At 37.3% G+C, this 26,395-nt stretch overlaps 1 protein-coding gene across 3 annotated transcripts in view; it reads right to left on the bottom strand.

The window, feature by feature from the left end:
• Tmprss15 (transmembrane serine protease 15) overlaps positions 1–26,395 on the bottom strand; it is a 103,247-nt gene that overhangs the window by 7,775 nt on the left and 69,077 nt on the right. For all 3 annotated transcript variants that reach the window (XM_027413318.2, XM_027413319.2, XM_027413320.2), the window contains 6 exons: positions 23,342–23,452; positions 21,579–21,711; positions 13,267–13,362; positions 9,069–9,118; positions 8,734–8,920; positions 3,543–3,724 (listed from right to left, as the gene is read on the bottom strand). In XM_027413318.2, coding sequence (XP_027269119.1) covers positions 3,543–3,724; positions 8,734–8,920; positions 9,069–9,118; positions 13,267–13,362; positions 21,579–21,711; positions 23,342–23,452 — 759 coding nt within the window. The remainder of the gene's footprint in view (positions 1–3,542; positions 3,725–8,733; positions 8,921–9,068; positions 9,119–13,266; positions 13,363–21,578; positions 21,712–23,341; positions 23,453–26,395) is intronic.

The raw sequence follows: 26,395 nt of genomic DNA, 5'->3' as shown, positions 1-26,395 counted from the left end.
TTTGTAAAATGTTGGGAATGTTCTTTTAAATAAAAACTGACAATGCTCCAGCATATGTCTCCACAAAAATGGAACAGTTCTTCAAATATTATAACATAAAGCATGTCACAGGTATACCACACAACCCTACAAGACAACCAGTTGTTGAAAGGTCTAACAGGACACTTAAGGAGATGCTCCATAGGCAATCCAGTAAGTTGAAACCCCCCCAAACATAGATTGCATAGTGCTTTATTAACACTAAACTTTCTTTGTTTTAAAAGATTTTATTTATTTATTATGTATACAACATTCTGCCTCCATGTATGCCTGCACACCAGAAGAGGGCACCAGATCTCATTACGGATGGTTGTGAGCCACCATGTGGTTACTGGGAATTGAACTCAGGACCTCTGGAAGAGCAGTTGGTGCTCTTAACCTCTGAGCCATCTCTCCAGCCCCAACACTAAACTTTCTTAATGACAATGACAATGGACAAACAGCTGTGGAAAGACACTGGACTACAGAAAAAACTGCTGAACTGAACCAACCAGTGTACTTCAAAGATGTACTGACCTCGGTATGGAAACCCGGACATGTGTTACGCTGGGGTAGGGGTTTTGCATTTGTTTCCACAGGAGAAGAAAACCTTTGGATACCATCAAAATTGATCAAGATTCAAGTTGAAAAAGACAACCCTCTCAACAAGGATGACTGACAGGTATTTACTGAGGTATATCTCATGAACTAAATAAAAGCCTCCCAAAGGATGGGAAATGCTTTGTTTTCATCCTCACAGAAAAACCCACCTCTGGAAGTCAAAGGACACTACATGTGTAGATACTTAAGGAAAGAACGTAGCTATAAAAATCAAACAAAAGGAACATGCCATATGGTAAAATTTACAGCTGTCTCTCAAATAACTCTATTTCCTAGTCCCTATTCAATTAAATAGATGCTGGATTCAGAGTTGGATTTGGCTTTCCTCCCCTAAAATCCAAGCATGTTATTTAACAAAATTTTAAAGTTTCTGTGTTATATCAAGAAGCCAATTGCTGTAATACAGAATAAATGAAGAATTAGAGGACTACCTTTGTCTTTTCTTGGCTCTTTCTTTCAAGGCCTACACCCTCTCATTCTTGTCGTTTTTCAAGGATTGCCTTTCCCAGTACACATTCATGTACAAGCAAACATTTCTCTGATGACACTATGTTTGAGTCCCATACAGCCAATGAGGATCAGCCTGACAACAATCCCTGCATGCTCTGGAAAAAGAATTGGACCACACCTCACCGACTGCACTGCATTCAACTCATTCTGTTTCAATTGACACTCCAACCAGAACCTCGAGTACTGATTTCAATCAAGTTGAGGATTTCAACCTAGATCTTCAATCAAGCAAATCTCATCTAACATGTACTAGAGATAACTCATTAGAGACTTTCCCTGTACTGGCATTTTTTTTTCCCACAGGACCCCACATGGCTACCATCATCCCATTTCAGCAGGAAGTAACTTAGAAGATGCTATACCCCTGTTCCCCATTATTGTTTATTAGGGTAGTGTAAGCCTAGTTAAGAATGACCTTCCTATTGTTTAGGGTTGGGATTGGAAGGAGGTGTTCAGGTTGGACACCCATTTGACTTTAGGGCTTAGCTGGAATAGACATAGAATGTGCAATAGCAGATTATTGTATCTTCTTGTATTTCACCTTTATGATTGTTAATTTTGGATATTTTACACTATTAAGTTTTAATCCTCTTTTAGACTAAAAGGGGAATTGTAGGGAGACACTGTAACCACATCTCCTAAGGGCTGGCTACAGGTGTGCTTGACCACGCCTGTCAGGGCATGGTCAAGTGGAGGTCAGGATAGGTTCTAAAAGGGCTGCAGACACGTGTGGACCCCTTCTCTCTGGCCTCCCTGCCTTGCTGCCTCTCAGTATGCTCTGGCTTGTGCTTGGCTGGTGTATTTGAATAAAGAAAACCTATACCTATTGACTGCTGGTCGATCTCTAACATTCTTCTGTGTTGTTCTGTCATTAATATTTTTTTTCATGTTCATAAAGCCTTAGTTCATGATTTATCATTTGTGTTTTATTTTTAAATAACCATGGCTCTCATTTTAAAGTAGTACCATTTCTTATAAAATGTTGGGAATGTTCTTTTAAATTTTCATTTATTCTCTTCATATGTGTACATAGACATATATGCAGGCAAATATGCATATATTTATGTGTATGTGTTCATGCATGTGAAATTTCATACATTTGCATGTTGAAGGCAGAGGACAAGTAGAAAGAGCTAGTTCTTTCCCATCATCTTGGGGGATCCAGGGAGTGAACTCTGGATATCAGGCCTGCAAATAAATGCTCTACCTGCTTGTCCTTGCTTACTGAGGTATCTTTCTGGTCCTTTCAATATTCTTTCAAAGTGTTAGCTAATAAAAAATATTGGATGGTATTTTAAAATATTCTTTGACACAGAACCATAGTAAAGCCATGGTTTTTTCCCAGTTGTTTCAGTTGGATCTTACAGAAGCATCAGGCTTGACTTTTCAGCATCAACTTGTATGTCCTTTGGCTTCCAGTGAGATTCTGATGCCCACAAGATGTGTGAAAGAGAAATGAAGAGTACTCTTGAGGACAGTGTGATGCCACTAAGGACTGTAATGATCTGCTTTTTCCATAATCCATAAGGAAACTGATTCCATTAATTTAATTCTCCTATCAAACACGAATGTGATCTTGATAATTGTTTTATAATCTGCAAAAATGAATTCATTTCATAGTGGGTGGCAATGTTGCCCAACTGAGTTTTGGAAAAGACTTCACAGTAACAGCTGGAATTGAACAAAACACTTTAGGACAAATTTCACTTTATCAGATGAATTTTTGTGCATTTTGCAAGCAGTTGAGAAAACCCTTAATTGGTTGGACTAGTAATATTATTGGGTGTCCTTTAAAATTGTCTCCAGGTGGCTAACATATTTCATTAACCTATTCTTTTTTTTTTCCTCTTTGTGTCTTGCTTCATGCAACCAATTAAGGACCAAAGTTTCTATTACATGACAAACATAAAGAGGCTGGATGAGTCCTGATGCTTCTCTGAAGGGGAAGCTGTAGCCACGCTCCTACTTAGGGGCTGGCTACAGGTGTGCCTGACCACGCTTTCGAGAACGTGGTCAGGGTGACATAGGGTGACTGCGTTTTCTCTTTCGGTTTCCCTTTTGGGCTTGCATACAGACTGCTGCCACGCCGGCTGGCTAGGTCGCTCTGTAAGTAAGGCTTTTCCCTATTAAATCCCTTGTATTTCTACCTGTATTGGTAATTTCCCACTATACTTCTCCATCAGAGAATTCTAAGAGTTCATTTTAGTATAGTTGGATTTAAGCACTATGATGAAGGAGATTTCATACATTTTCCTATACACTTCAATTGTTTTTACATTATAAAGATGTCTGCAGAAAAATATTCATTTTTATGAATTAACCCTGCATTGATATTTCAAATCTCACTTTGGATTGCTATGAGCAGATGAGATTGCTAGATATAGTTCTCTTACCTGTGTAATTCACTTTAAATTCAAGGTGCATCATAGCAATATCATTGAACTTTCTTCGCTTATCATAATGAGGGTTTATGACAATTTGATCAATCACCCGTCTTTCTACTTGAGGAGAAGTCAGATTTGATTGCATATTCAGGCCTAGGAATGCCGTCCATCTGGTTGGATCTACATTTCTTCTGAAGATTGAAATAAGAAAATCTTTTCAAGTAACTTTCCATCTAGGATGAAACTTTCCAGAAGTCATCTAACATAAAAAGTTAGAAATGTATAGTATTTCCATTCAATAGTATTCATTGATTCCTCTAAGGAGTGTTCCTTCTAAAGTATTATTCTTATTATTTTTCACTTATACAAAAATTAGGACACACTTAGGGACTGCCATTTGATGTTTTGATACATGTGTATGTATGGTGTTGTAAAGTTTAAGTCTAAGTCAGTACATACATTTTCTCTGGCATTTATTGTTTTCTTGTGGTGAAACTATTCAAGATGCTTTCTTCCACCTTTTGAAACATGTATCACTGTTATTTGTAGCCACACTGTTTTGCAACACAAAACTAACCTCTACTTTATCCTAGCCTTGTTTATTGATCAAATTCCATCCCCTGATCTCCTCTGTTTGCACCCATAGCCTCTGATAACAAATACTACATTATTAACTTCTTGTAAACCAATTGTGCTGGGTTCCACAAGTGACTCTACTTTAATATTCCTAATTAGATTGCAGAAGCTTAATTAATGCTATTTCTCTTCTAACATGACTCTTCAAACATCTTTTTGACAATTTATTAGTTACTTTTCTATTGCTATGATAAAACATTATGAAAAAGGCAACTTATAAAAGGAAGATTATTTGACTTCTGCCTCCAGAGGAATAGATAGAAAAGCCTTCATGGGTATCATTTCTGTTAGAAAGTAGTGCTTCATTGTATTTTCGGATTTTTCTTTCTTCTTATATCCTACATGCTGCCCAAAGTGGAAGAGCTGGGGTGGGAGTATAACTCAGTGGTAGAACACCTGGTTAGCATGGGCAAAGCCTTTAGATTGATCACTAGTTCTGAAGAAAAGGGGAGGTATAGAGAAAAATACTAGAATGTGATAGCATAGAATAGATTAGTAAAAAAAAGGAAGAGATGAAAGTAATGAAATGATATGAAGGAAAGAGGGAAGGAATGAAGGCAGAAGATAGAAAAAAGGTGGACAGATGACCATATAGATAGTAATCTCCAATTCTTTGGATGTTACTTGGATAAGGATTCTTCAGGTGTAGAAGTTGACTTAATTCTGCCAATTTTTCCCTCCATCTGTTAGGTGTGGTAAAAATACTGATCTTCAAATTGAAGGAAAAAGAAAGGATTTCAAAAACACCAATGATAATCTATGCTGGAGAGAATGTGGAGAAAAAGGAACACTCCTCCATTGCTGGTGGGAGTGCAAACTTGTAAGACCACTTTGGAAATCAGTATGGCGGTTGCTCAGAAAAATGGGAATCAGTCTTCCTCAAGACCTAGCAATTCGTCTCTTGGGCATATACCCAAATAATGCACGTTCATACAACAAGGACATATGTTCAATTGTGTTCATAGCACCATTGTTTGTAATAGCCAGAACCTAGAAGCAACCTAGATGCCCCTCAACTGAAGAATGGATAGAGAAAATGTGGTTCATTTATACAATGGAGTACTATTCAGCAGAAAAAGCAATGGAATCTTGAAATTCGCAGACAAATGGATGGAACTAGATGACACCATCCTGAGTGGGGTAACCCAGTCACAAAAAAGACAAACATGGTATGTACTCACTCATATATGAACTTTAGACATATAGCAAAGTATTACCAGCCTACAATCCTTTTCACCAAAGAAACTAGGGAACAAGAAATGCTCTAAGGGAAAAATGCGTGGACCCCAGAGAATGGGAAGGGGCAGGAACTCCTGAGCTAATTGGGAGCATGAGAGTAGGGGAAAGGGAGCTGCCAGAATAAGAAGAGGAGAAGGGGGGAGAGAAGGAAATGGAGGAGCAGAAATGTTGAGTTTGGGGAAGAATAGAGGAGAGCAGGATGAGAGATACCATATCAGAGAGAGCCATTATAGGTCCGAGGAGAGATCTGGCACTAGGGAGATTTCCAGAGATTACAAGGATGACACCAACTGACAATCTAGACAATGGTGGACAGGCTACCCTCAATGCCCTTACCATATAATGAGACTGATGATTACTTTACGTGCAATCCTAGAGCCCTCATCCAGTGACTGATGGAAGCAGAGGCAGACACCCACAGATATACACTGAACTGAACTCTGGAACAAGGTTGCAGAGAGGGAGGAATGAAGATCATAGGGGTCGGTACCAGGCAGGTGAAACCCACAGAAACAGCTGGCCTGAACAAAGGGGGGCACATGGAACCCAGACTGCTGTCTGGGAGGCCAGCACGGGGACTGAAACAGACCCCTGAACTTGAATGTCAATTAGGAGGCCTCAGCACTCTAGGGCGCCCCGGTAGTGGATTTAGTATTTTTCCTTGGTGTAAGAAGAGACTTTGAGAGCCCATACCATGTGAAGGAATGCACTTTTGGCTTGGACACATGGGGAGGGCCTAGGCCCCGCCCAGGATGATGTGGTAGACTTTGGGGAGCCACAGTCAAAGGTCCTGCCCTGCATGGGGAGTGGAGGGTGAATGGGGTGGGGAATAGTTGGGGGGTTGGAGGGGAGGCTTGGGGAGGAGGGGAGGGGGAGGGAGAGGGAGAAGTGATTGACATGTGAAGCAAGCTTATTCCTAATTTGAACTAATAAAAAAATAAGGAAAAAAAAGAAATATTATAAAAAACATACGTCCAAGGATTAACTAAGTGAAAGATATCATTAATTCTACTCTAGACCTGTTTGACATTTAGAAATCATTTGCTTTGTGAGGATTTTACCAAGCTTGAAGCTAATAAAACCATATTGCTGATTAATACCTATTTTTGTGCAACAGAATTGGCTAAAATTTTAGCTAAAACTTTTATTTTGTAATATAGTTGCGATAGAGATCATCAACTTGTAACTTGCTCAAAGGAATAAATATAGGGAAAGAGTTGGAGAAATATTTAGTACAGATGAGAAACAAATGTCTACTGTAGTTATTTCTGATGGTGTATCAGGAAAAAAAGACCAAATATAATCATCAGAAGATGACAGCAGAGTCAGAGGAGGTTCCTTTTACTATGAGCAAGGATATTATTTAGTTATCTCAACATTGCACGAGTGTATAACATCAGAGTACTATAGAGGCAGATTCCTTGGATAGTTCCCCAGAAAACTAATTGGTTAGCCAATATACCATCTGGTCAAATGTCTCAGATGTACAGACTTCTGTTGTCTGCATTTGAGTTTATCCTAATTATGGTGCCATGGGCATCTAGATGCAGGTGGAATCAACAGTGTACTTCAACATGACAACTCTGCCTCTTCCTCTCTTCCCTGAAAGTGTCTTACAATTTGTTCATGCATACCCAGCAACTCTCCTTGTCTCCTTGTCTGATATGGAAGGGAAGTTAACTGTTGGAACCTGACTATGTACATCTGTCTTCTACAAGCCCCAGCACACAGTTCATTCTCAGTCTCATGCGAGAGTCTCATAGGGAGACTCACCCTAATCTTAACAGATAAGGTTATGGGATGCCATGCCTAACCAGCTCTTAGATGCAGGAAATCAATTGTATATCTGGTTTCCATACATCTTAGGAGGAAACTTCCTTTCTTTTACAGGTTGACTGACAATTGTTAGTAGGTAACTAAAACCTTAAAATTTTCCTTGTGTCAGAGTAGATGAACAGTTTCTTGAGGCCCGACTATTTATTACTTCCGTTCTCCCCATCCCTTTCCATTTCTCTCCTTACCCCTGTGGTACTGCATTAGGAATGACTGTTTTTAGTGAGAGAAAAATCAGTCCTAGAATTAGGCATGTCAATGTATGTAGGAGAAATAATCATTGATATTATGAATGAATATTATATTTAAGTAAAAAAATTTATACATAATTTTATGGAAAATGATTGGAAAGTTTATGTCACAAACAGTAGAAATATTTTCCTGGTGGAGTTGGGGTTATAAAAAAATCAGATGCTCTTTTGTGTCTGCTGAGATTACCCCATTTGATAAGGGACACCTTGCTGAGGGAGGAAATAGTTTCCTGTAGGTTGTATGAGAAAAGGACCCATAGTGGAAACTAGCAGTTTATAACACAGAGGGAATGGATGCTTGAGTTAAAAGGGATTGTTAGTGCTGAGTGATGAGGGCGGAGGCTTAGTGATGAGAAACAAACAACTTGCAGTTGTGTTTGACTAAGAGGTCTTAAAAGGAGGCAGGCTCTGAGAATTAAGGTCAGTGTCAGCATGCAGCTAGCTTGCTTTCCTGAGACCACATCCCAGTCTTCCAGGAAACATATGAGTGCTATTGCTTTTTAACATATTCTTGGTTCCAATGCAGGTAAGTGAAACAATCCCTAAGGAAGCTTTTCATCTGTTTCAACAGGCAAATCCCAGACTATCTTGTAGACAAGGTGTTAACCCACATCAACTAAGAACAACTATATATACATTTTGGTATATATACTTTGGCATATATGAAAAGAGAACGTAGTATAATTATTAGCACTGGAGACACCTGTGAGGTTGGAGGCCCTTAAAGCAATCCAGGAGACTAACAACTAGCAGATAGTCATAACTAACAAACCAGGAGACAGGTGGACAGATGGGGGGTCTTCAACCATCACTTATTGGAGAGTGGTCCATGAATAGCACACAGTCACTTCCCTGGTTGGGTTAGGGGAACATGCACAGAGCATATGGACAGAGAATTGGCTCAGAGTCTGGTAGCTCAGAGAACCAATAATTTCATAACAATTATCACAAGTTTTGTTCATTTTGTGCTATGTCGCTATAAAAGCTCATTGATTATTTCAAGGACATTTTCTTCTGTTTGGAAGCCTCCTCCCCATTCTTGGAGATTTTCTCACTTTTCCTTAATTTGTCAAATTTAATTACTGTCTCTTAACAAAGCTTGCACCGTGTTTTGGTGCTTTGCTTACATGAAGATGAATATGCATATATCCTTTACTGTCATGAGACAGAGAACACGGAGGCACTGTCTCTTGTCAGTCTTCCGTGATGGTGAGTGTTGGGCCCTTTACATTCATACTCACCCATATACACAGTGTGCAGCAGACACCAGCCATTCACTGCTGACCAGAGACGCACCACAGAGAAGCCGGTCCCTGTAGCTGTCTCTGTAATACAGAGCCACAACCCAGGGCCACGACCCTGGTTGGGCATCACTTCCACCAACGATCTTCGGGTTGACTTTCTGGGTCACCATTTTTTCTCCACAAGCTATCAAAATAATGGAAGAAATGATATATACCTTATTTTTAGGTAATTCGTTTGGTCATGAAAATTGAAGTGATGAAAAATACCTTCAAGTGACATAAAATTCTGTCTGGAATTCTAAATTGAAGGCTTAAAGTTGACAAATACTTACATTTATGGTTACAATGTAGCATAGTCAATAAATCTTGTGAACACTGTAGACTATAACAGAAAATAAGTTTTTGTTAGTTAAATAGACATTTAAACCTACATACCAGATATGAAATTCAAAAAAGCTGAAATCCACAGAAGAAAATTGCCATCTTGAATGTCAAATAGGTCTGTGTTTGCATTTTTACTACATACTCTTTACATGATTTTAAGAAAACTACTCAGTATCAATATGATTATAATAGAACTTAATGTATTGTAATTTCATGGAGATTAGGTGAAAACATTGCTTTGGAATTAACATGAATTAAACATAATTAATATTTGATCTATGATAGATAGTTCCATTTTGCTCACACTAACCTTGGATTTCATTATTGTCTCATTCATAGGGAATGTGTTTAAATACCTCTAGTGTTTATTTAAAACCACATATAGTACTCAAGCCTACATTCAATGAGTTTCTTGGTAACTAAACACCCACCATACACCACAGTAATAAATTGGGCAGTTTTGGTTGTTATGGTGAATGTAACACAAACTGAGGTTTTTTCCTTTTCCACAATACTCTGAATAGAAAATACCTGTTTACGATAGATTTTAGATTATTAGCAATACCAGCACGTACCTTTTCTTCTTCTCCTTATTATTCAGAAACCCTTTAAAGATATACACTATTCCTTTACTTTGGTGTCATTATTGAACAAACTGACTTACTTGAATAAAAGCACTGAACACTGCAAGTAATTTTGAGAATTAAAGTAACCTCTGAAGAATTAATAGGAAGATAATGCATGCCTTGCTTGTGTTACACCAAGAGATGGTTCATTTAAGACACAATACGATTTGCCAGAGCTACCCAAATTGGCAAGGATTGAAACTAATGAACTGCTTATATACGGATGTACTCTTTCAATATGGATGTATTTAGACTATGGCTGGTCATTTGGTAACTGAAGTAATATAAATTAAGACTGTAAATGAGGAACACCTGATGAAAATCACCCTCAATATCATCAATTTTAGAGCTATTTAGTGGATTTATTCTGTTAAATCATTCTGTAAGGGAATGATGAATGGATTGCAAGGTGTTTGTAAGAGAGGCAGACATGGGCATGGGAACTATAAAACAATGAATAGGAACAAACTGATGAAAAAGTATCGCCCATAATTTTGAAATTTGTATTTTCAAGAGCCAAATTGTACATAAAGAAAATGTGTTTATGAGGTGTTATACTATTCAACCAGCAGAGGTCAATGTTACCCCAGCAATCACAATACTTCTCACTTGTGCTGCTGCTGAGGGAACATCCCACACTTTAAATAACACATGTATTTGTATACATGGGCGCACACCTAGAGTTAAATGCTTTACACTTCAATGCCTACCAGAATGAGGTATGCATGTTGCTTAATGCTATAAGCCGCAAGGTCACAAAGTAATTATACAGCCACCGTATCATGAGGTATCTCAGAAGAATTAAGGATTCCTGATAGATGAAACCAGTACAAAGACTGTACTTGACGTTATAATCTTGTGACTGAATTGGCTGTTTCTTGCTGTAGATTCTTCCTATAGCTTATTCCTTTCTGTAACAAACTTGGGATTGACTTCCCACAGTTTAGCACTATCTGGCCATTTACTGGGAAAAAATTTCTCCCACGCATTTGGAGTTTACTGATTACACTCCCTAGCTATGTGTAAAACCTGTTCTCCATTAACAGGTCCCAGTTTTCTGATTACATTCCTTAACTATGTGTCAGACCTGTTTCCCATTATCAGGTCCTTGCTCCCTCTCCTTTGCAATTGCAGAGATTGCCTTCCTGCAATTACCTGTATTGACAGGCATTTGGTCAGTGTTTAGGCCCAGGCAAAAGCATCCTATCTAAGACATTCCCAGATATCCATGGACATAGAATTATTACAGGCCCAAAGCTGTTGATTCATAGCCGCCTAGATGGATTGAAAAAATAAGCATGCCCTGGTTTTGCCTCACTGGTAGGTAGAGAAGCAATAACCTAAACTAGCACTGCACTAAAACATGCTCAAACTTCTGGTTGTATTAACTCAGCATTTTAGCTCAGAGATTTACTGCTCTCTCTTGTTTCCCCGAGAAGATAAAGACAAGTGTAATCAGCCCATTTGCTCATCCTCAGGGAAAAGTAAACTTTCCTGAAGGCCTGTGCTGCCACTGAGGCTAGAGCTCTGGAAGGTTCTAGGTTTTGTTTCTTGTGCAAATTAAACTTAGACCCTCAATTTGACCTACAGCCCTAAGCAACTGATGCTAAAAGTTTCTCCTAGCAGATTTAGCTTATTGCTCTGTGTGTAAATCTTACCTGCCTTGCTGACACTGAGAAATTCAAGCCTCACATTGTATTGTAAAAAGAATTACTGTTGCAAACATATATTTACCTGAACCCCCAAGAACTGAGAAGAAACAATGAAACAGAGAGAAGAACAGAGAAACAGAGAAAGCAAGCAAGAAAGAAAGATGGATAAAGGAACATGCAGAGGAGCAATTGTGTGTGAGTCAATTCCTTTTCCCCTCAGATTTTAGTTCCTTTGCTTATTTGTGATTCCTTTTTTAAACCCTGAGTGAAAAGTCTAAAAGCTAGACTTCTAAAGTTTTCGATTTGTCTTAAGTCCTCTTACTCTGGGGAAAAAGATAAAAGGAAAAGTACAAAACAATACTGTATACTCAATCAAGACATCGCAATGTTTTTAGAACATGCACAATAGAGCTTATTTATAAGCTCATGTACCTACGTTCTATTGGTGATTTTCTATTTTAATGTACAATTTCAATAGAAATATAAGAAAATTTATTTTATTAATAATCAATTGATTATATGTCTCTGTGTGTAAAATGCTTCAAAGAAGTCCACCTGTGTTTGAATGAAAAGTAGTTTATAGGATGCTTCATCAGACATTTTCAAGTCTCACAAAACACTTTTTACATCTACAGTACTCATCAATAAAATTCATATTCAAGATGGCTTCTAAGACATTGTTGGTGGTCTTGGAAAGAGTAAACAATGCTTAATTAATCTGTATCAAGCACAGTATAATAGTGGCGTTAATATGACTCAGTGCTGACACCTTTTCATAAGAAAGGAAAGACATGGACTTTTTTCTGAATCATTCATGTAATTGTTTTGAATGACTTTAAACTATTTCCTTTTGTCTTTCTTAGTAATAATTAAAGTGTGGAACGTGAGTAGGTAGAATTCTCAACCTAATGGAGAGCTATGGATTTCAAAGTGCTTTGTAGAGAGGAATTGGGGAAGCTGTTTGAAAACTTTCAGACGGTTTCGTTCATTTCCAGTGCGTCTCATGACATCAGTTGACATTAATACAAAATACTAAACAGACAAGGCCCTTTTCTTGATACTAAATATGGTCCTTACAAATTTGATTTACTGCTGGAGCTATGGGAGTTCAGACTTGCAGGAATAATAGAATCACATGATGCTATTTTTGACATCAAGTCTCTTAAAACAAAATAGAATGGTAATAGGATGTTAACTCAGAGTACAATTTTGATGTCTCCTTGCAGTAACTTCTCATCTACACTTTGTCTATAGTAAAATTATAAAAGTCAGAGGCCAATTTCAGACAAAAATTACCACTAGTGCCTAAATAGGACAAATTGCATAGTTTACTCATGACATGCTTTTAAATAGAGGAGGAGTGTGGCTTTACAATACCCTACAAAAGACTGAAGGAATAAACCTAACTTCAAATAGAAAAACAAAACCCAAAAAACAAAAAAGAGAGACACAATACAGGCCTAATTATTTTAAATGATATTCATATTTATTTGCTAAGAAAATTAATATTTGATGCTCATCTAAACCTTTGCCTTTTGGTTGTTGTCTGAGGAGTATTGATTCTACTCATTCTAGGACTTACAATTTGTTTTTATGGGATTTAGAATATGAGAATAAGAACAGTATAAAGGTATATCATCTCCCTTTTGGTATGCCAAAACTTCAGTTACTTACATTTCATTAGACTGTTTTATAAACATGAGACTATCCTATCAGAAAAGATTAGCGGATGCTTGGCATTACACAAAGGAATGAAATTGAACAATTGTATATGTGTTCAGTACATGGTACCACTGACATTTTATTGTCTTCAAAATATTTTCCATTTAGTCCTGTGTACCAAATGATAATAAAACATTAGTACGAACCTGGGGGTTAGTGTCAAGGTACCATTAGGAGCTCTGTTTAAAGTCACAAATGGTCCTTCTCCAGTAGAGAATGTTGACATTGATGAGTTTGCACTCCTAAGGGAGGAAAAAAAGACAGAAAATAAAATACCAAGAAAAACATGTTAGATTTTAAATCATTGAATGATGCTTATCTTGAAATAATTTAATGACCTGGGGGGAGTGGAGGGTGGGGAAACTGTGATTGGGATGTGTTGTATGAGAGAATAATCTATTATATATTATATATTCAGTATACAATATATATACAATAAAATATTAGCAGAATTATTGTAAGGACGTGAAATATAGCCAATTTCTGAGAAATGCCTTTGATACTTGTTTGCATAGCCTACAGCAAGGTACAAAGATCACTCTACATTTCTCTTGAGGATCAGATTTTTTTTTCAAAAATTTTAGTTAAATTAGAAACAATCTTATTTTACATATCAATCCCTGTTCCCTTTCCCTCTCATCCTCCCATGTCCCCCCAGCGATCCCCATCCACTCCTCAGGGAAGGTGAGGCCTTCCATGAGGGATCATCATAGTCTGTTAAGTCATTTGGGGTAAGGCCTAGGCCCTTCCCCATGTATCTAGGCTAGGAGAGTGTCTCTCCATGGGGAATGTGCTCCAGAAGTCCATTTGTGCACTCAGAATAAATAGATTTCAATAGCTCAATGGGTCCATTCATACTAAAGTTTGAGTAAGATAGAAATGAGCATAGCACTCACTTTAAGCCCTTATTTCCAACAAGTAAAACTCATGTTTCAGAAAATCAAACTACCTAAGATCTATGTAGTGAAATAAGATTTTTCAGACTTCAGTTTTCAAATAGATCTATCTATCTATCTATCTATCTATCTATCTATCTATCTATCTATCATCTATCTATCTTGCTTCTGATATTTCATTAAATTTAAGATCCAAGCAGTCCTAATTCAAAGACAGAAGACATCTGGTTGCTCTGAGGACCTGTGCAGCCTGGATCTGCTGTTGCCAACTTGTGAGCCACCACCGGGTGGCAAAAGACACCACCATGTAAAAAGGCATCCAATTCTCCAGGCTGAAACCTGTAGTGTCTGCATCATCTACTGTGTGTCTTAATGATAATTTGTCTTAATTATCCATACTCGTACCTTACATCTTAGCTACAGACTCATTCAAGATCATAATATTAATATAAAACTATGCCTTCAAAATTGAGAGTGATACTCTCTCAGCCTAGACACACAGGGGAGGACTTAAACCCCGCTCTAAATGTTACGACAGACTTTGAAGATCCCCAATCGAATGCCTCACCATCTCGAGATAGCAGAAAGGGGATGGGATAGGGAGTCTGGGGGGCAGGGGAAGAGGGGAGGGAGAGAGATTGACATTAAAACAAGCTTGTTTCTAGTTTAAATAAAAATGAAACATTTTTCTGAGTAAAAAATAGTTAAATTTGAGAGTGAGTGAGGAAGACAACGAAAGAAGGAAAGAGAGGGTTAAAAATGATGCAATGTACATATGGAAAATCCATAACTGTTAACAACAATCATTTAATTGTAAACATCCTGATTTTGCTTTATTTATGGCTGGCAGAAGACAATGTAGTTCCTTTCTCTTGAAATAACATGTCAGGTCTGCTGCTACCCCTCCGACTGTTCAGTGTCTCCCTTGGACTGTAGCAAAGAGCAACAGTGTGTTTGGGTGCACAGAACACTCACAATCCACATAATCAATGAAAAGAAAAGATGTTTATATGGTAATGTCTCTGCCTTCCAGTGCATTCAATAGGGTCAACATTTATTTGGTATCTTCCAGCCACTAAAGAAGTTGGGAAAATGGAAGCTCTCTCTAATGTCACAGAATTTGTTATGCTATAGTTTCATTTGAAAAGCAGATAAATGTAATGAAAGAACACAAAGCCATTAATATACCTTTAAAAAATTCCCAAATAGATTTAGCAAAACAAAGAGAAGCCTTGGTATTTTTTTGGATATGTGAGCAGAAAAAATATTTAACGTAAGAAGCTATATGCATATGCATTTATTGCAGCTGAGGAAAAAAAAAGGCAGACATGGATGTTCTATTCTTAAAAACTTTACCAGTGTTAACTAGCTCCAGGTGAAGACTGACACATTCCCGTGGGAGAGAATGTAGATCAGGAGCTCTGGATTTTATCAGCGTGTCGTTTCTGGGAGAAATTATCACACCAACTTAAAATAACAAAGAATAGATAATGGACTATTTTCTCTAAATTTGTCAAATGCTAATGGACTAGACATTGTTGATGTACTTATTGCCTGCAGATGTTGTATATAGCTGTTAGGCATATTGTATATAGTTTTCCTTATGTTAGTTATAACATCTTTTATGTTTAGACAAAAAAGGGGGATATTTGTCGATATCTTGCATGTATAGGTAAAGCTTGTCTGAAGATCAGAGGTTGGAGCTTGCCGCTAGCTAACCACAGAGGTTAGGATATCTGTACCGACAGACAGGAAGTGAGACATCTAGGTGAAAATAGGAAGTGAGATGGCTGGGCAGAGAAAGGATATAAGTAGGAAGAAACAGGAACTTGCTCTCTTTTCCACTAGGAAGCTAATGATGTAAAGGTGGCTTTGGTTTGATCCTTCTTCTCTCTGATCTCTCAGCATTTTCCTCTATAAAAAAAAATACAAGGCCTCCTGAATGAGAAGAGGCTTTATTTATTCATGTTGGCTGCAGGCTTCAGACAACTGGAACTGATTAGTTCACTTCTTTGCTGGCAGGGTGAAGTCCGTGGTGATAATTACTCTCTAATCTTCCCTATAGACAGCTTTCTTCTTGTGTTTACTCCAGTTACAGTTTCTCATTCTGCTCAAGCTCTACCACCCCTGAGCATTCTTCCAAGTAGTTTTCTTAGTCTCCTATTTTCCAGTAGATATTCTCACAGTGCTTTGTCAACAGCAGCAGCTGTTACCCCAGAAAATGTATTAAAAATGTGAACCACCCAGAACTGCTTTAAATCTGTGGGATCCAAAAGTTGGTGTGACATCCAGCAAGTTGCTGTAACAAATTCCTCAATGATTCTAACGTCTGCTACAGAAAGGAAAAAAGTCAAGCAGAAATACAACCACTGTTTATTATAGTTGTACAAGGTTCTGTCTTTTTGCTTCCATCTTGATTTCTAGCTATTAGAATCTGTTTTCAAACAAAAATGGAGAATGCCATCAAGACATCTATATTAAAATGCATTGCACACATGTGGATTTTAGACAATTGAATTTCACAGCTCTTTCCCTGGTCCTTTGATATTTCTTTACGATAGGTCCTGAAGGGACTTACCAATATCTGTGGAAGTTTAAATAAAAGTAGTAAATATTAAATTACAATTTTTATAAATATTTTAACCTAATGTCTTGCTATGTAATATTTTAACAAGTCTTGCTATGTATCCTAGACTGATACTAGTCTCATTATACATTCCCAATTAGCCTAAGCCTTTCAAACCTCCTGTTCAGTCTTGAATGCTAGGACTACAGGAGTATAGCATCATACTATCTCTGGTTGGCTAGAAAACAATGTACTTTTCAACAAAAATCTATAAAGTGTTTACTTATGTAAATTTTCATGTTTAATAATGACCTGAGAAACCTGAACATATTCTTATACTCTACAGAGTTCTTAAACTCAGATACATATTTCCATGTGTAAGAACTGGATATTAGATTTGGGGAATTAATTAGAAGCAGACGGCATGAATTTAAAATCCTGCCAGATTAAATTTGTCCTTTCTCCATGGACATTATTTATTTAAGTTTGATTCACAATAGACAGGATGTGAAGCAACAAAAGCATAATAGAAAGTATTAACTAGTAAATGACAAAATAATAGAAAATACATGGGAAATAAGATATTAGCAACCCTATGTGATGTCATCATAGTGAGTCTTTTTCTGTCTCTCCAGCCAGCTCCCAAATAATGATACAAAGACCTATTGTTAATTGCAAAAACTCTGCCTGTAGTTTAGGGTTGTTCCTATAGACTAGCTTTTATAGCTTAAAGTAACCTATTTCTATTAATCTACATTTTACCCTGTGGCTTTTTACCTTTCTTTCATTCTATATGTCTGACACCCACCATGTCTCGTTGGTGTCTCCTCTAGACCTTGATTATTTCCTCCTACTACCTCTCTCTGCCTGGACAGCAGGCCTATATCTCCTGCCTAGCTATTGGCTCTTTATTAAATCAGTCACAATAATATGTTTTCACACATGTCACCCCACAACATGTCATCCCTTATTTTTGAAAAATATTCTTATAACTGATACAAATTGAATCAAAATGATTAAAACAAATTAAAAACTTTGTGATAATTTCCAGACCTACAGATTTTGGTAACTCCAGAGCTCATTTCTTATTTTTGTTAATTTTTCATGTAAAATAAAACAATCTTATTTTACATACCAATCCCAGTTCCCTTTCCCTCCTGTCTTCCTATTACCCCCCCCCCCACCATCTCCATCCCACCCTCCATCCACTCTGCAGAGACGGTGAGGCCTCCCATGGAGAATCATCAAAGTCTGTTACATCATTTGGGGCAGAACTGAGGCCCTCCCTTTTGTATCTAGGCTGATAGAGTATCGCCCCATAGGGAATGGGCACAGCCCATTACTACAACTGTCTGAAATGACTAGAGATTTAGCATCATACAGATCACTTTATATAGCTTTACCTTGTTTACATATTAGTGTCTCCTAGCAACCTATTTCCAAACCACTATTATCATTTTTATAGCTTACAAACACGTGAATAGCGCTCTCCTGACTAGGAAGAGTCTATTCTATGTGAGAAGAGAAGCATATACAAGCAAATATTATTACTTTTTAGGTCATAGATGAAGTATAAACATATAAAAAAATTCTAGGGAGAGAGAAGAGGGCTATCCCTAGGCTGCTTGGATGGCATTCAGTGCTCAGCCACTCTATTGGGGCCCTGCTTAGGTTGCCTCCACTTTGTCTTGCTACTCAGACTGCATTTGCTGAGATAAGGATTCCTCCCTGCAGCAAGAGCTTAGGTAGAGATGTTTTAAGCCTTTAGACACACTAAAGCTGAAGGAATAATAATGCATGCTGCAAACACTACAGCCAAGCACTGTAGCTCATTTCACACCCCAAAAGGTTTAAGCAATGAATACAGCCAGGTGGGATTAAACTAAAAAGGCCTTTGGAGAAGGAATGTCTTTCTTTTCGGATAGGAAGGAAAGAAGGGGATTGAGTTGGCAGGACAGAGTTCAGGACTTTTATAGACTGGGTGATGGTGGTTGGAAGAGAGTCTGAGACAAGCACTCTAACAGTCTCAGCAGTGGGCAGTTATGTAACACCGTGTCTGAACTGGATGAATTTGAAATGTGAATCTTATTCAGTTACTATATTTATAGCAACACACCTACTATTCGCTTAGAGAAACTTTTAATGAACAGGTAAATTAAACACATTTTAGATTTTTCTGACCTAAGCTCTTTAAAGTTTGTGACATTTGCATAGAAGCAAAGGAACGTGGTGAATAGAAGAGCTTTTGTGACCTAATCAATCCATCCTCTGTGCATGGTACCATAGTCACAGTAAAAGAGAAATCAGTGGGTCAATATTGTCACTGTGGTCTATTATCTTACAGAAGTAGTAGTGTTTGGATGAAAGCAAATTGCTGGCACTTCAACCAAAAAGGTGGCTGAAAGATGAGGTTTTAGAAGCTTATCAAGAAGGCAAGTTCTTTGTGGATACTATCTTGAGTATTGTGTACAGCATGCTTTCCTGTAACTTTATTTGCCCAAGTGTTACTGGTTTTATTTTAATCAATTGTATTTATTGTGTGTGCTGATACATGGAAGGGTGTGTGTGTGTGTGTGTGTGTGTGTGTGTGTGTGTGTGTGTGTGTGCGTGTGTGTTTTGAGCCAGATGACTGGTGCATACCACGACATGAATCCTGTCCTAGATCTTGGGTTATAACTTGTTAGTATCCCTTGCCAATGTGCCTTGACCATCCCTATAAGGCAATAAATTGATCAGAGATGAATTTTGGGAAGCTGTCAAAGTACTGCCTTTCCTTTGCTCCTCGATTACTTTTAATTAATGATTTTTTTTATTTTAAAGCAGGAGTCAGTAAGTATAATTTGTATCTCAGGTAAATGATAAGCTTTTAGTAAAGTGTATCATTTACTGGAATCACTTATAATGGAGGTCATTTTCATACAGTGGAAATTATTTTCCCAACAACTTAACTAGAGTTTCTTCCAGTTCACCACACCTAGGTATTCTATTGTACTATGGCTGGAGCTAAAAGTACTTGCCACCAAGTCTAAGAACTTGAGTTCCAATCATCTCCAGGAATGGCATGGTAGAGAGAACGTCCTTCTATCTCCTCCACCCTCCCCCTCTACCCACTCTTCCTCATTTTACTCTCCCCTCCTGTGTATATATACGTACACCTACATATCCCTAAATTAATAAATGTAATTAAAATATAAATATATAATTTGGAAGTTTTAAGTAAAAAGGAAACAAAAATAGAAAATATTTGTTTCTGTAAAAAGTAAATAATGAGTCATCAAGTTTAAAGGTAGTAAAGTTCTTTCTGATCTTCTCATATCTTGTTCTGGTGGGTTTGTGTTTGTGTGTGTGAGCATATTCATGTATGTGTCTCTGTGTGTTCATGTGTGTGCATGTGCATGTGCATGTGTGTGCCTGTATGTGTGCATGTGTGTTCACAGTTGAAATAAGTTAGCTTTTCCCTACATACTTGAAAATACTCAGGCCACTGGCAGAAATTACATATGGGAATCAGAATACTGTCTATCAATTTATTAATCCAGTATAAATGCCAGTTTTAATTTCAGGTTTCAGTACCTCATGTCAAATTATTGAAATAAATTAAATGTGTGTTTGTATGGGATCTTTCAATTTTATTTATTTATTTATTTATTTATTTATTTATTTATTTTTGTTTTCCAATTTTTTATTATTATTATTAATTCAAGTTGGGGAACAGGCTTGTTTCACATGTAAGTCCCCTCTCCCTCCCCTCACCCCGATCCCTCCTCTCCCAACTCCAACCTATCCCCCACCCCATCCACCCACCACTCCCCATATGCAAACAAACGTTTCTCCCTTCCGTTTCCTCCAATTAATTATGGTAACTTTATTTTAAAAACAAAATTCATCCCTCTACCTGAGTATCTACATTGCAGTAGAAGAACACTGATGCAAGTCTATTTCCTGTCCAAATTTTAGAATGTGAGGATAGGTTTAACTAGTCTGGTATGTAAGGTAGAGACATATTGCATGGGACTCTCACAGTTAACAACTCCTCCTGAAACTCCTAATCAGGAAACAAATCATTAGCTCAATTACTCACTAATTTTCTTTAAATATCAGTAATTAATTTTAATGTTTTTGCCAGGCAAATCCCATGGGTATGGGTTGGGCTGTAACAATGTAGATCTAGAAAACATGATTGAAAACTCTCTGTTATTTTAGCATTGCTCTTGCCTCAGTGTAAAAAATTATCTTTACTTTGATAAAAAAAAAACACAAAAAAGTTATTCAAAGTACTTTTACTTATGCATACTACAAATGGAGAGGAATTAAAGTGTTTAATACAAAGGAGTAAAGTCTGATGAAATCTGCCTCATGTTATTTTCTCAGATCTGTGGAGAATTGCAGTTCATACCCAATCTGCATAAATAACCCTGAGAGACTACAGTGCCTGCTTAATAAATTATATCCTAAATAATTTCCCACTGTACCAAACACATCATTTAAACTCACCAAAATTTCTTTCTAGTTCCTGTTGCCAGTCTGAATAATGCTCATTAATGCTGTAGTGCTTTTCCAGTTTTTTAAGCACTAAGGAGACTAATATGAATGCATAGGGACAAAGATTAACATCTTTGCATGAATTACCTGAACCATCTCAGAAGAAAGCAAGTCCTGGCCTTTCTAAAAAAATATATTGTATCTAAGAAAATAGATTGCATCACTTAATATATATATATATATATATATATATATATATATATATATGCTGAAAAACCCTATATTTTGGTCTCCATGTTTTGCAGCAAGAACTATGATCCATAGGAAATGAGGTCAATGAACCAGACAGTAAAATCTGGCTGAGGATGAGATATCATGAAAATAAATAGGACAAAGTCTCTCACATATGCACACCAGAGAGGGAGGGAGAGAGAGGGAGAAGGAGAAGGAGAGGGAGAGGGAGAGAGAATACACATATTAATAATAATAAAAGGAGCATAGTATTCATACTTACCCCAGTCCCAGGAGATGACAAACTTCATTTGAAATTTGTGTGGTCCAGTTCTCAGCACAAGCTACATGCCAGACATTGTTTATTTTTAACTGTACCAAACCATTGTTGTTCATTGTGCCATTGAGAAAACGCACTAAAAATGCAGAGAACAGATGTGGTTACATGAAACCAGGCAGTGGGGGCCATGAGGGGACATTAGTCAAAAGGAAAAAATTCATTTAGACAGGAGGAAGAAAGGTTTTTGAGGACCAGTGTACAGTAAAGATATGTTAACTATGTACTTTTAAATTGATAAAAAATAAATTTCAAACCGTATCATTACAAAATTATTAAACATCTGAGGCACTGTATAGAATATTTAGCTAATTTTACTTATTCTCCATTGTACACATAAAGCACAATGTCACATTGCATACCATAAATAGTTATAATAACAGCATTCTTGAATGTACTTGAATAAGTACATTGAGATGCATTAAGGATATTGGAGTATTTATCGGGTCATCTAAAGTAAGTTCATAGAGGAATGTTGGCCTTAGCTAAAATGTGCTCATTCTTAACTGTTAGATCTTAGCCACTGATTGTAGTATTTTTCTGGAGTATCTCAGGAGATAGAAATTGAGAAATAAAAATTTAGTTGATGCAATTTTGTCCTTTTCTATGACTATAAAATAAAAGAAAGCAGAAACACTCAAGTTTATTTCTTAGCAAACGAACAAAATGAATCTGTGTGTTTTGTTATTTCAGTAATTTAAAGCTATTTATGACAATCATTGCTTACACACATAGTCACTAAAGGAATGAAAACTGAAATTCAGGAGAAATCTCAGTTGTTTTTTTCCCCCTCATTCTGCCTTTTCCAGATGCGTTGCATTTTCATTTACCATGTTTGATTTCCACCATCTTCTTACTGTCTTACACATATTCTGCAAAGAATCTTATGTTCATTATATCCAGAAAGGGATTGAACATAACCTAGTTATCAAGTAAAACAATCCTCTGTAATGGCAGTCTGACCTACAAACACCATGTTGTTGTTATTGGTTTTACATTATTCTTGCTAAAAGAGTTTAGTATTGAATTAAACAGAGTGAGACTCAAAAAATATCCTTAGCTTTTGTGAGGTAGGTGATCTTTGACAGATACATAACTTCCCCAACACTTAGTTATTTCTGGACTGTGTCTAGTAAGTTTCTAAATGTGGGACTCTTTTTCCACACTTATTTATAGTGCAATGAGCATAATACGTGTAATCATTTCTTAGAAATTAAACAATGTACAATAAAATAACATATTACTCATATCATCATTGCAATCTGAAAAGGGGGGGTGGCCTGAAACCAATCAAAGTAGATGAAATAAAAGACACTTAAGAACTAAAATTCCTAAGCCACCCAATCCAGAGAATTCAGTTAAAATATGCATTCTGAAGGCAATAAACATAATAGAGCAGCAAATATGGAGAGTACTATAGTACCTGGTTTGCGTTATTTTCTGTCTTTGAAATTTATGTTTTCTGACTGAATCTTTATTGTCCCAGACTTACCCTTACATTGTCAAGTTTAACAAGTAATATACACAAACTAGCAACCTATATGTTAGTTTTTCTGCAAACCAAAATGGTCTAGCTGTGCTCATATCAGGAGGGGAACTCACATTCCTCAACACTTGAAATGAATCTATATATAACCTTCCTTTCATGTTTGGAAAATCCACAAACAAAGGTAAAGTATCACAAGCATTTTCATGGAAATAAGACATACCACAATGTTCTTCATCAGAGCCATCAGTGCAGTGTGTGTGTCCATCACAGAGATTCCCCATCGGAATGCACTTTCCATCTTTACACTGAAATTCACCGTCCTGGCATGGCTCTATTGTATAGGGTAAGGAAATCACAGATTGAAGGTTGCTGTGCATGCATTTCGTTTATGTACCTTTAGACATCAGACCTTTGCTTTAGCCCATGGTGGAAGAAGTTTCAGTGTTGAAATACTACAAACTTTCTTACCCAGGATGCTTCAGAAACAGCACTGAAGGTGTACATGTGGCTTTAAATGAGTGAAAACAAAACTTTGGTCATCGGTTTTTGCAAAAGTGCTTTGAGAACAGGTCTAAGAGGTAGCTGAGACTTCTCTTAAAATGAGCTGATCAGAGAGACCTCAAACATGGCAGGGTGAGCCTTCCCTCAAAAAGATTAGTATGTCTTAAAAGACGAGCTTTATGTGGTGATGACAGGAGAAGCTCTGTTCAGGACACGTATAATGTAGAGCCTCTGAGCATAGTCTGTTCTATATGGAAACACTTACCACCTCATGCTCTGTGGTACAGTGACATTCCCAAAGAGAAACAAAAGCCCTTGATGACAAAAAGCAAACATGTATACTTTGAAAACAACTAGTAAATACAAATCACTATCATGATTGTATCATTTTTTGAAGCTTTGACTTATTTCACTAAATCTCAACTTAAGATAAAAGGATATCAGAAACAAAATAATAACTCTGCATGAAAATTTTGTTTTAAAAAGTCACTCAATATTAGATATAAAGCAAAGGAGAACCACACTAAAGTACACAGCTCCAGAGAAGCTAGGTAACAAGGAGGATCCTAAGAGGGACAGATGGATCACCCTGGGAAGAGAAATTAGATGATAATTACAGGGCAAACTGGTGGTGGGAGCGTAGTTGTGGAAAGGGGAGGAGGATGAGAACAGGAGGGAATGAGATGGCCTGGGCAGGGAGAGATTCAGTGGAAGAAAAAAGAAAAAGATGTCTTAATAGAGAAAGTCACTATGGACTTAGGGAGAAACCTGATGCTATGGTAACTCCCAAGAATCCACAAGGAGGACCCCAATTAAGACTCCTGGCAATAGTAAAGAGGATGCCTGAAATGGCCTACCCCTGTAATCATATTGATGAATACCCCAACTCTCATCATAGAGCTCTCATACAGTAATTGATGGAACCAGACACAGAGATCTGCAACAAAGAAGCAGGCTGAGCTCTGGGAATCCAGGCGAAGACAGTGAGGAGGGAATATATATGAGCAAGGGAGGTCAAGATCATGATGGAGAAATCTACATAGACAGCTGAATCAAGCTTGTGGAAACTCATAGAATCTAGACCTACAACTGTGGAGACTCCAGGGGGTGGACTAGGCCCTCCATATATGGGAGACAGTTGTGAAGCTTGGACTATCAGAGCGGCTGGAAGTAGGACCATGATACAAATCTGGTACATGAGCTAGCTTGTTGGAGCCCATTCCCTATTGTTGAATACCGTTGCTCATTCTTAATGTATGGGAGAGGGGCTGTTCCTCCCAACATTGTACCAGACTCTGTTGACTCCTCATGGGAGCCCTTACCTGTGAGGAGGAGTGGACTGGGGGTGAGTTGGGGGGAGGTGTGGGAGGGAGATTTATTTATTTGTCTCATATATATATATATATGTATATATATATATTGTGTGTGTGTGTGTGTGTGTGTGTGTGTGTGTGTGTGTGTACAGTACCATTAAGTAGAAACACACATAAAGCAAAGGTAAGTATTGACCTTTGTCAAAGATAATAAAAAGTACAGATAATAAGTTTATTCTGTATTTCCTCTGAAAATAATTGCTCTGTATTTTCTGGCTTAACAGTATTTGAGGGGGGTTCTATTTTTATTGACTTTTCATACCTATACTTGACAATTTCATGTATGTACAACGCTCCAACATGTCTACTCTTCTATCTTTATTCTTTCTCCTGACAAGTTTTTTTGGTCATAGTCATGGTTGTTTACTCTCATATTGTTTGTATCACTAATGTACCAGTTTGTATGTCTTGCCAGACCACTTATTATTGTAGTTCTCAGGGTTTATTTATTACCAAAGGTAATAATCCTTGAAAGGAATCATTTTAACTGTGAATCTAGCTTTCAGACTGAAATCTGAAAAAAAATATTAAGTATTACTACATTTTAAGGAGAGATTTTTAAATGAATTCTTCAAAGTTTTCATACAGTATGTTTAATTATATTCACTAACTTTTCTATCTTTGTTACACTCCCCTGCCATTCCCACCCAACTTGCCGTCATTTATTTTTTTGTATCATTTGAGTCCTTCCAGACCAATTTGTGCACATAAATTGATCTTTTTGAGACTTTTTTTTGTTTATTGAGTGGTAATTAGCTCCACTTATGAGAAAAACTTAATAACATACTTGGCTTACCAATATGTGTACATTAACTGTTCAATAGATGGTATTAACAGTGAAAATAGGAACATTATTTAATAAAGTCCTATTTAGAAAACTTGTGGCAGAATCTTAGATCAGGAAAAGCCTCTGCAACTGATTTAATATCTCCCCTTTTTGATACTTTAAGTCTGTAAAGCTAATGTTTTAGTAGGCAGCGATTATTGCAGTTTCATCACTGGTCACAGAAAAGAGAATGTGACTGCACATATTTATTTTAAATACCCCTGAAGTCTCAAGAAACCTATCAGAATGAAAGACATGGGGTTGTAACAAAGTCCATGAAATGCTATCTTCCTTAGTAACGTGCCTACGGGGCTCACAATCTCATAGCATCTGTGATCATTTGCACAAGATATACACAAGATCAAGTGAGTCCACACTCTAGCATGGATGGTGGAGTCAGTCATGAGTCATTATCCTTGGACAGAGGAGTCATCCATGAGCCACTATCCATACCTCCTACCTCCAGTGCTATTGAGGTTAATGGCTACTAAAGGAGGGAGAACTATATTTTTTTGGGAATGTGGTCCCTAGAAGATTTCCCATGATTCAGTGGATAGCCCCACCATCATATGTA

This window comes from Cricetulus griseus, chromosome 4 (assembly GCF_003668045.3).
Source record: "Cricetulus griseus strain 17A/GY chromosome 4, alternate assembly CriGri-PICRH-1.0, whole genome shotgun sequence".
Lineage (NCBI taxonomy): Eukaryota > Metazoa > Chordata > Mammalia > Rodentia > Cricetidae > Cricetulus > Cricetulus griseus.
Note: the sequence above shows the minus strand (reverse complement) of the source record. Positions and strands in the feature narration are given on the sequence as shown.